The following is an 11,593-nucleotide window of genomic DNA, read 5'->3' on the forward strand; positions in this document are numbered from 1 at the left end:
AAAACTGGAGGGTTCTCACTTATTTGAATAACAAGTGAAAGCCTAAAAATATCTTCACTGTATGTTATTACCACTGGCATCGCTGGATTGTAGTGACAGAAAAGCTCTACATAAAGCTCCATAAACCCTACCATTCCTGTAATGTATCGCCTTATCTAGCACACAATCATTTCAAATGCAACTTTTCATGTTAGTATAATTTGTTCAAAATGGTAATAAATACATCCATGATGCCAGAGCAATCATTGCAAAATCCATTCTAACTTGCTCTTACCCATACTGACACTTAATCCTAGAACCAAGATCTAATATAAAAGAAAAATAAAATATTTCAATATTACTTGGCTTAATTAAAGATATTCATTAAACACATACCTTTTAGTGGATCAGCACTCTCAAACAACATTATAAATAATCGGGACCAAGCACAGAGAAATGTCTGTTAACAATTATCACAAAACTAAAACATGGATGGCTGTCAGTTGGTGGCAGCGTTCTTGCTTTCATAATAAATATAAAATCAATTTCCTGTTCTCGTTCCTATTCCAAGTTGAAAATGATATATCTGACTATGAATTCCAACTACCTTCATCTGTGGTTGTAGGTGTGTGTGTGTTTTTGAAGGTGGGAGAGAAAAGACAATGAAACTTATGAGACTACCCAAGTCAGTTCCTCCCTGCAGGACACCGGGCTGGTGAGTGTGTGCACACAGAAGCCTGCCTGCCCCTCGCACATGCGTTCTTTCATGTAGTGACCATCCTCATTAAATGCCACTCAAGTATTGCCTAGGTCCTTGCCAACAACTCCCCTATAAATTCTTACTTGCAAGGCTTTTGACACTGGAAAGCCCCTAGAAACCTTTTATGTAAATAATAATACACAATTTCAAAAGCCTTTTGTTCCCATTTCAATCAAAAATAACTTTGTCTTTTAAATTTTAAATGAAATTTTTCACATAATCAGAGGCTGAAGAGGATCTGCTGATGGAACTCGTTCAGGGAGTCAGAGAAGGGAAGGAGGAGTTTCAGGAAACAAGCCTTTCATGCAGGAAAGCAGCTCAGTGCAGGTACCCTAGGTCTTCCTCACAGACAAACAGAACGGGGACTTTGGCCCCAGGAGGGGTTCTCACCTCCTGTGTGTGTGCCCATTCCGAACTCCCACTAACATTACCAGGCAGCACGCACACACACCAAGGAGTGCCAGCCTCGCTGGTGTACACGCATGGCAGCTGTGGTGACTAAATAATCCATATGGTTTACTGGGTCTAGAGTCACAGCTACAGTGGTGGAATTCAGCCGCAGGAACGAAGCTGCAGTGTGGGATTCCTCACCCAAACCATCTCCCACGTTAGTCAGGGCACTGCTGTTCAAACCTGTCTCTACCCACAGTTTTTGGTGCAGCTCCTGTGACAGGAACCTTGACTCTTTTCACAAACCCAGCTAATCTGTTCACTTCTCCCACAGCCATCCTGGTGTTCATTCATTTACTGCCTCACAACACACAGAAAATCACAAACCGCTTTTACAGTGTTCTATAAGTCAAAACTTTATATAAACGTGGCATGTTTATAACCTTTTTAGGCTTGGCTCAAAACACAAGTCAGCAAAATCAGAATCAAGTTTAGAACTCTAAATATAAAAATTAAACAACACAACAACAGGCTTTAACCACTAATTATAACTGTTCCAGCTTCTATGGATTCAAGTCACAACCTTAACGCTCATTTAACACAGTTTCCTGAAGCCCAGTTCAATAACTTTCTCCTTCATTCTCTAGGAAGAAAATACCTCTGTGAGGCTTGCTTTAGTGATGACACTGGTGTGTAAGTCCACACATACAAGTTTACACTTCTGAAAAGAGGCAGCAAAGAGTTTCAGCCATGTTGCTGAAACTTTGAGACAAAAAAAAAGACTACATGACATAAAATTCATAGTGTATTTCCAGATACACAGTGCAATGAAAACTTCACATTCATTGTCTCCAACTATGTCAATTAATATTCAGAAACATTCCATAACATGTTTCAACAATAATGAGAAAAAAGAATTAACCAATGTTCTAGAAACTTCTCTAGACCTTTCAATCAATTTTATTTATATGCAAAACCAAGAGAAACTTAAAAAAAAAAAAAAAAAAACAAAGCTCCTCCTGATGCTAAAGCTCTCAATTTACTGACAGGCAAATGGCTTCATGCTGCCACTTAATCTCATTTCTTGCATAATGCCCTCTAATTAGCATATCAAAGTGAATTAATACTTCTAGGGCATTAGCAATGGGGAAATCTGCTCCAGGCTCACAATAGCAGTTAAGAGAGAGCCAAGAAATCCTCAAAAACACCACAAACCACTTTGCATTGCAAAACTGTTCAATTTATTTATCCTCTCTCTCTAAACACGTTTACCGCACACTGTTTTACTACTGTTCACCAAACAAAATGATAATTGCCAAAGTTACCAGCATCTGTAATGCCTGTTTAGAATCTTAATTTAGCTTATGCTGCAGATAATTTCTATATGCAGCCATTTGTTCTATTATAAATGTTAATATAGAGACAGTGGAAATATTGACATTCTCAATTAGTTACTTTGAATTTGAAATAAAATTTTATGGGATTCTAAAATTTATGAATTTTTTAATGTAAAAAGCCACCTGCTGGACTCTGATGTCTGAAAAATTTGCTTTGGGAAACTGATGCTAAACCATAAAACAGAACAAAAATAATTTTACCATAACATATGTTGAGTCTCCCAAAAAATGGTTTAAACATTGTGAGGAATCATCAGCATTAAGAGGATTACATTATATACGAATTCCTAATTAGTAAAGGGTTACTGCTCAAAACAGCTTAACATTTTTAAAGCACTTAAAATGGAAAGAACATCAAGAAATATAAAACTTTCAACAATTATTTTTTATCTATAATTACTTTAAATTACTTCTCTTAGCACAAATCAGCTATTATGAGGCGGTCCAAAAAACAGGCCATGCCAATTCAACACACTAGAGTTCACACCAATCTCTTTGCTACAGACACTGAAAATCAGCATCAAAGCCAACTAGTTACCAGTATAAACAACAAACATATTATATTCAAGGAATGTCCATGAAAAAAATAAAGAAGATATTCTAGCTCTAATTCTGCTTTCAGCCACAATAATTAGAATCAAGTGTTGAAGATTAATGAAATTTATTTTCTAATATGTTTTGTGTCTAAAGGCATAAAAGATGGCATAGTTTTTCAGGGGTTCATTCAAGCATTACTCATTCACTTACTTGCTAAATATAATACTAACACTAGTTGCGATAGCAATTTGTTTAACTTTTAGAACTCTCTTAAGTGGGGAAAAAAATCTACAATAGCCAGGCATCAAGCAGTGATGTAACTATATTTACTCTGTCATACTTACAGACTCAAATGGCCTCCAAAAGTGGAAGAGATGTTTGTAAAGGTCAGCAGGGGCTGGGGGATGAGGGTATGCAAGCTTTGTGAGTCAGTAACCACTAAATCACCCAGAGCACCCTGATAAAGACTACAAAACAAGCCTGCTGAGAAAACAAATACAACATTCTCAGTGTCAACATCGAAATGATGAATATCTACAGATGTTTCACACATACATGAATCAAAAGAAAATAATCCAAATCTTTATTTAATTTGGTGTGTTAGGCTGATGTGTTACGTATTTCTCTGGATAACTCCAAGTATAAAATAAAGTTATGACTCACTTAGGGTGTGGTTCACTGAATGCAGCTTCAATTCATGAAATCCACGTCATGTACTATGGCGACACGGGACACCACACCAAAAGTGTCAAAGTGAGCCCAGGAAGATGTCAATTTAAACCTGCCTTGGAAACAGCCACTTCCAAAATGTATAAATCTAAGAGTACACGCAAAATGGACAAAAAGAAAAAGCATCATAGGCTGAAAGAGGCACGCAGGTATATCTTATGAGAGCTGATAAAACCAGTGAGCTCTTCGGATTAAATTGGGGCCTTCCCTTGCCAATGTATGAATATACTTCTCATCTGGAATAAAGTTATGTAAATTAGTAATACAACATAGTAAACTTCCAAATAAAACACCAAAGCTACACAAATCTGTAATGAAATGAACTTCATGAAAAACTGAGGCACAAAAGAATTTCCTGCACAGATCAAGTTAGTATTGACAAGAGCGTTCAATATATTTTTATTGCGTAGAGAAAAAACAAGAACAGAGTTGGAAAATAATCCCACATTTTAAGATAATAACATCTAAATGATACCCTAGACATTAAGGTCTAAACCAGCTTAGCAGTGAAAGTCTTTTTCCAGGTGCTTTACAAATATATTGCATGTATTATATTTTCTAAGAATGGGAGGGGGGTAAAATTAGAAGCAATAAAACTCTTTTACATTCTCCCTCAAATTTCCTTGCAAAAGCTCCAATCAGCTTTACAAATTTTTAAAAATTAAAATATTGATAAAATATTCTTAAATTAGTTACTCTAAGGAAAAAATATTGATACAGCAATATAATTTATGACATCCCTTGGCTTTGGAATTTCTTCCCATGCAACGGCTTAGTATTACCAATGTAAACAGACCATAATGTCTATTCACAAAGTGATATGAAATTTAAGACGTTAAGGGTCCAATGGAATTTTGCTTCAAAAAAATTGGGGCAAGGTAGGAGTTACAGGTGAAAACAAGATTGGCCAATTGTTGCTAACTGCTGAGGATAAGCAATGAGTTGCTGGAACCTCTTATTTCGTCAAGTTTCTATGTTCAAAGTTGTCCAAAACCAGAAAGTTTTAAAAGATAGAAAATAAGCTCACTGAAATCATGTACGGAGCAAATAAAGGTATTACACTGAAAATAACACAAAAGTAACTTAAATATGCAAATACATGTGAAATCACTTATAACAATTTTCAACTTTCTTCTGACATTTTCACTTGATTAAAAATTCACTTGATTTTTATACATTGAGAATTAAAAGAATTCCACAGCACCACACAAAAGAAAAACATAATAAATTTAGATATAGAAGCTTTCAAGATAGAAAACAGACCGGAAAACCAAGTGAGTCTATGTGTCTGCAGGGTCAGAGTGAAACAGAGAAGTGTTGAGCCAGCACACTGCCCTGTCCCTCTGTGTCCCTGGTCACACAGCAATGAAGATCAAAGGCTAACCTCCCATTATATACTCCATGCACCTAGTCTGGATCTCACTGTGGTATCTACAATTCCTATGATTCTTTCTAGGAAGGCTTCCCTTAGAAGGAAAGCAACATTAATAGTCATTTTCTTCTTATCCTTAAACATAAAAATTCCTTCAACCAGCCCAAGCAGCCAGGCAGGCCTTTCTCTTCCCCTGCGGACACCTCCTGCAGTAGAGAAGTTCATTAAGTTTTATGATCTTCCCAAGTCAGTCCTGCTTATAAGCCTCACAAAGGCTACAAATCTGGCAAACCATCATGTATGCCATTAGACATTACTAGTAAATGAATGCTATTTAGGGTTTGTGGTGGCAATAAATCAGAGTTTGGTTGGCAGCTATCAACATGGAATATTTTCACCTATCATTTAAAAAGAAGACTGCTCTGAGTTTTCTTTTTAGCTACACAATATTTTTTTCCACAATGCTATGATTCCAATTACATAGTAAAATTTTAGAGTTTCCTACAAATTTTTTTTTTTTAGAATAGAACCATATCCTTCATTTAAACTCACAAGTAAGGGCCTTGGAAAGAAAACAGATGAGTGGGATTGGAGTATTTCACAAAGGAAAACACTTCAATCAAGATGAAGTGTCTCAAAAAGGAAGAAATACATCAAAAGAAATAAGCAGATCTCCTGGCTGCAGGATATTCAGTAAGAGATGGACTGCTAAATATAACTGAAAAAATTAGGAAAAACTTTCACATTTTATGATTATTTCACTGGTTGGTTGCTGAGTTTAAAATGAACAAGTATCTTGATTCTAAAGCCTATAACTTTGCAATCGCTTTCAAACTGTATAAATATCACCATTCAACAAGAGACATCTAAATTCTACAAAAGAATACATTTTCCAGGACAAATAAAATGTCTTACAGTAAACAGCATATTTTCCTTACCTCTGAAGAACAAGAAAAGAATATAATTGAAGTAGATTACCCATTTATCTGTCAGAAGAGGAAACATCTTCCCACATTTGGTAGGGGGAAAAAGATGTTTTCCCAACTCAATCCCTCCTGTGCCTCACACTCACAGTCAGCACTGCCTGATGAGAAATCTCAAAACCAACAGGCAGACCTTCACAAATACACGGAATTTTTTAAAGTGATTTGTGCCCTATGTTAGAAGGAGGGCACAAGTGAAATGGCATTACCCAGTCCAGAGACAGGTCCCCCACCCCACCACTTCACAACTCACCCCACCTCCTTTATGCAGAATGAAGTCATCACATTGTGTTTTCCTTTCTATTTACAAATGACTAGGTAAACTTTCTCTAGATTATGAAGAATGCGTCTATGGATTCAATATTAACAAATTAAATAAAACCTTTACAGAAAAAAAACATTCTACAATCCACCTCTATTCCACAATCCCTATCTCATAAGTTGCTGATGTTTCCGAAGGCTGACTGTGGGCATGGCGGGGGAGGGGGCCTGGAATTCGCTGTCCACTTCCTTTGCTTTGGGAACACTAATGTCTACACAGCTGTTTTATTTCTAACTGAGGACTCTGAATACAGCCTCCCTGTCTCCTTCACACACTGCTTTCGTGGGGTGAGATGGAGCCTTGGGTAGGAAGAGGGGAAGCAGGGGAGAAAGCTTCACCCCCATCAATCATTCACTACTTAAATCCCAGCCCTCTCCAGCTTAGAGAGGCTGCCGGAAGACGCCTCAGCGCAGACAGCCGGCCTCACTCTTTGTCGGCCGCGGGCTCTTTACAAAAGCGATAACGCGAAACTTGGATCTGCCGGCCACAGCACAAAAGGGGGTTCTCACTGACAAGTTATCACTGAAAGTCCCAGAAACAATTTTCGAAACAGAAATTTCTTTTGTCTGTTTCTTAAATACCAGTAGCCCTACGAAGCTCTCTCTGCCAGTTAACCTGGCACTCTGAAGAGCCTTTCTTTCTGGTAACTCACCTCCAACACAGGCTGGACTAGACTTTCCCTCCAGCCTGGTGCCTCTAACTTCGGCAAATTCGCAACTAAAGGACTTGGGCTTCCTAATTGAATTCTGCCTGCTGCTAAATGTCTAAACATGAAAAGCAATTTGCTGGGTTTGGTTCTTGAGCTGGCTGAGCCAAAACTTTAAAAGGGGGGATAGGTGTGGAGAAGGGGCAATACAGCTCAGGGGATGAGGGGTGAGAAAGGAAGAGAATTAATCCTGCCCCCTAGTAATCGAGTGCCCAAGCAAAGTTCTATCCATCTTCATATTCATAGCACAGTCAATACCCCAGCATTCAGCTGTCAGCAGAAACTAAGGTGGAGGTCTCATAGAGGGGGGGACAAAACCTTAGGGCACTAAACAACATCCTTTACTGAGGATTTCAGAGTTTTAGATTTCTAAATTGAGAATCTTCAGAATTTTGTTACACTCAGCTAAAAATTATCTACTGTCTTAAATCACAACACTTTGTAAAGAGGTAAAAAAAATCAACACACAATCCAAGTTCGTAATGTCAAAATGCCTGGGGTTTTCAAATAAATTAGAAAAAAAAATCACTCAGTATTAAGAAACCATACATTGTATGCAAATGAAAAGCAGGAAAATCATCCCTCATATTTGCTGTTAATTATGGTTTAGCATATATATTTAATAGACAGTAATAACCTATCATCCTTTCTTGATTACCTTTAGGATCAGAATGGTATTACAGAGAGAAAAATCTGCTTAAAAGGGGGAAAAGTGCTTATGAGCCTAACAATTATATGCACTTTACAATTCTTTGAATGCTCAATTTAAATACGATCATATTTAACCTATACTCTGGGCTCTTAACTTTTTTCTTCTTCAACTTAAAAAAAGCACAACTTTAAAATACAATATATCCAACACACACACCCCAAAATATATATCAACCATAAAGCTTGTATAATCCACTTGTTTCTCATATACAGAGAAGATAATGCCAGATACAAACTAAACATCTAAATTAAAAATCTACTTTGGTTTGAGCCTTATCACCCTAAGACAAAAAATATTTTAAATCAAGAAAGTCTACCAAGAAAGTTATGCTGAAACTGAGACAGATTTGTCCACTGTGTCCTTGTGGTTTTCACGCCAGCACGTGGGCAAGGCCCGTCTCCTCTCCTAACCCCTGCCTGGAACACTTCAAAATTGTTGAAGCGGCCATCTGTGGGCCTTCTACTTCACACATGCAGCAACTGCTCACACAAGGGCTGCAAGATGCAAAATTTCACGCAAGGAGTAATCAATGGCTGATAGACATTGTGGGTGTCTCCACACATCCTGAACCCTCCTCGATTCTGAAAAAGTAGTCTTCCCACCCCAAACAGCGAGGCAGCCGCTCTGCTGTACTGCCCACCGCGGAGCTTAAAGCTAAGGCAAACAAAGTTCAGGCGCTGCTTCTCCGGGGGACTCCGGGACACTCGGTCCGAGGCATCCAACCTCCCGCTGCTCCTTTTTCAAAACTGACACACAAACCAGGCCAGAGGAGAGAGAACAGAGGGCAGCTGGCGCTCGCTGGCTCGGGGACCCCTCCGGGCCCGGGGAAGGCGACCCGGCTCGGTCTGCACCTCCACTTCATTCTGAGCCGGGAGTGGAATTGAGAAATCGACTCCAGATTTATGGCAGGGGTTTTTTGTGGGTTTTTTTTTTTTTTCCCTCAAGATCAGGAGGTGGGAAGGAGAGAATGATCAAAGATGGCGGTGCCCAAAAGCAGCCGCTCTCAACTGGAGAGTCGAAGGAGTATCTGCGACCCCACCTCGGGGGTCTCCAGGCCCACTGCGGGGCGCGGCGACTTACCTGTTTTCTCTTTGATCTCACACAGGACGCTGAAGAGCGCGGGTTTCATTCTGTGACAGTTCAGAGCATGTTTCCTACAAAACAAATCGCAAAGCACAAAGGTATTAGCATCACCTATGGAATAATATGGCGCCTTCCTTGAAGTTAGACCCAAGATTTTAACCCACGGCCCGCGGATTTCGGAAGGCAAGTCAACAAAAACTCAAGTTCACTAGTTCGCGACAGCCGGCCAGGCTCGGGCGCCGAGAGCTCCGGCCGGGACGCAGCGCGACCCCCGCCGCCCGGCCCGCAGCAGCCTCGCCCCCGCAGGCGCCGACCCGCGCGGGGAGCCCCGCTGCGGGCCACGGCCGGCGGCCACGACCCGGGGGCGGCCGCGGGGCCACGAGGGGCTCCCGCGATGGCCGCTGCGCGTGCGGCCGGCCGCCTGCGGCCAGCGGGCGCCTGACAGCTCGGCAAACTTTGCAGGGCAGCCCTCCTCCCTCCCCGAGAACTTGGCCGTCCGCACCGGACCCCGGCGAGGGCACCGCCCCTCGCCCCCCGCACCCCGGTGGGGAAGCCGGCGGCCGCGAGAAAAGTTGCACTTGCCCGGAGCGCGGTCCTCGACCCTGGCCCGGCCCGGCCCGAGCGTGCTGGGGTCCAGACCCGAGCTTCAAACCCGGAGGGGGCCGGGCAGGGCGAGCGCGCTCAGAGGGGCGGCACGAAACCCGCCGATTCCGCCCTCGGCCCCGCCAGCAACTTTGCCGACTCCGCCGGGGTCGCGGGGCGCGGGCAGGTGCCCTCACCACCGCCGTCCACTGCCGCCCCCCGCCACGAGGCCCCCCGACGCAGGCCGGTTTTCAGAGAAAGTTCCCGAGCGGAGGCTCAGGCCCCCTGCCCCGGGCGCGACCCCGGGCCCCAACTCGGCTCCCGCGCGGGCACACAAACACACACACACACACACACACACACACACACACACAAAAGATGCTTAATGAGACGACACCAACTTTGCTTGCGCCTCGTCCAAGCTCTGGTCGGTGATGGTCATGATCTGGTGGAGGATGTCGCCGATGTCCTGCTTCCTGCCGTCGCCGTCCGCCCCTTCGTGGCCGTGCGGGGGAGGCGGCAGGGCCATGCCCCCCTGCACCGAGTGGCCGGCCAGGTTCACCCCGGCCAGAGTCTGCAGCATCCTGGATTGATCGTCCATCCCGCCACGCGCGGGCGGGAGCGGGCGGCGGCGGCGGCTGAGGCGAAAGCTGAGGCGGCGGCGGCGGCGGCGAGGGAGGAGAAGAAAGGCGGGAGGGGGAGGGGGAGCGGCCGCGCGCTGCCCGCCCGCGCGGGGAGGGGGCGGCCCGGCCGGCGGGGCCCGCGGCCGAGGCGGTGCGGACCGGCGCCCGGCCCCGGCTTCCGCCGCCGCCGCCTCCGCCGCGGCCGAGGCTCAGCAAGCCGAGCGGCGGGCGGAAGCGCCGGGCTCGGCGGCGGTGGCGGAGGCGGAGGCGGAGGCTGCGGAGCCCGCTGCCCTCACGCGGCCGCCGCCGCGCCGCCTCCTCCTCACCGCCGCGCGTCCCGCCGGGCGGCCCCGCGCAACTTGCTCCTCGGCACCGGCCGAGTTGCCGGGACGCCCGGCGCCGAGGCCGCGCGCTCCCGCTCCGTCGGCGGCCGCCGCCGCCACCGCCACCGCCTCGGCCGGGCGGGATCCGAGCCCCCGGCGGCCCCGGGGGAGGGAGCGGCGGCGGCGGCGAAGGAGGCGGCCGGCGGGCGGGCGGGCCGCGAGGGAGTGAGAGGGGCGGAAAGTTTGGGAGCGGGCGGGCCGGCGCGGCGCGGGGCGCGGAGCCCGGTGGAGGGCCCCGGCGGGCCGCGCGGCAGGCGGACAGCAGATTGATGGGGCGAGAGAAGTCGCCGCCGCCACCGCCGGAGCCGCGCACCCAGCCAGCAAGCCGCCGCGGACCGGGCTCCGAGGCCGCTCGGCTGAGGGATTGACAGGCTGCCAGTGCCACTCACTCACTGCGGGCCCCGGCGCCCGGGGGGAGGGGCGGGCGCGCGGGGGCGGGGCTGCGCTCCCGACGCCCCGCCCCCGGGGGGGCGGAGCGCGCGCTCATTGGGCCTTGCGCCTCCCGCCGCCGCCGCTGGCTCCGCCCCCCGTAGGTGGGCCCGCCCCTACTCCGGCCTCTGCTCCCCGGCCCGGGAGCCAGTGGTCGGGTCTTCACGCCTGGACTCGCACCCCTCCCCCGGGATGGACGGCCTCGGGGCTGCAGACCGTTGCATTGGCGTCCCGATCCCCGCTGCCCCAGCTCAGCTGTCCTGGGTTGCGGGGATGCTATGTGGGATAGGGGCTCCACTTGTTCCAAAGCCAGTTGTGTGCTGTCCCGTAGCTTCCAGGAGCTTCACGCCTCGGACAGCGCCTGGTACATTTTCCCGCTCTTTTCCTTCTGGAGGTGGTGCCCTCTGGGGACTGCCTGTCCCGGGCCAATCGCCTAGCGCTGAGAGCTGACGAGGGCGGGACAGAAGCCCGAAAGGGCCGTCCCAATTGGAGCATTCGAAAGCGCCTGGGCAGAGGCGGGGAATTAGCGGCCGCCGGCCCCGCCCCTCCGCGGTCGCCGTAGGAACCGGGAGGGCGCTGTGGAGAGTGGCCTGGCGCTGCCCCTCG

At 46.7% G+C, this 11,593-nt stretch overlaps 1 protein-coding gene across 2 annotated transcripts in view; it reads right to left on the reverse strand.

The window, feature by feature from the left end:
* PBX3 (PBX homeobox 3) overlaps positions 1-10,323 on the reverse strand; it is a 206,169-nt gene extending 195,846 nt beyond the window's left edge. Inside the window, exons 1-2 of one of the 2 annotated variants that reach the window (XM_058672609.1) lie at positions 9,954-10,323; positions 8,968-9,041 (exon numbers count right to left, since the gene is read on the reverse strand). In XM_058672609.1, the coding sequence (XP_058528592.1) occupies positions 8,968-9,041; positions 9,954-10,153 (274 nt within the window). In that variant the 5' untranslated portion in view covers positions 10,154-10,323. The remainder of the gene's footprint in view (positions 1-8,967; positions 9,042-9,953) is intronic. The other variant, XM_058672610.1, reaches the window with a different exon arrangement.
* Positions 10,324-11,593: the final 1,270 nt, after the last annotated feature.

The sequence above is a fragment of the Ochotona princeps genome, chromosome 14 (genome assembly GCF_030435755.1).
Source record: "Ochotona princeps isolate mOchPri1 chromosome 14, mOchPri1.hap1, whole genome shotgun sequence".
Lineage (NCBI taxonomy): Eukaryota > Metazoa > Chordata > Mammalia > Lagomorpha > Ochotonidae > Ochotona > Ochotona princeps.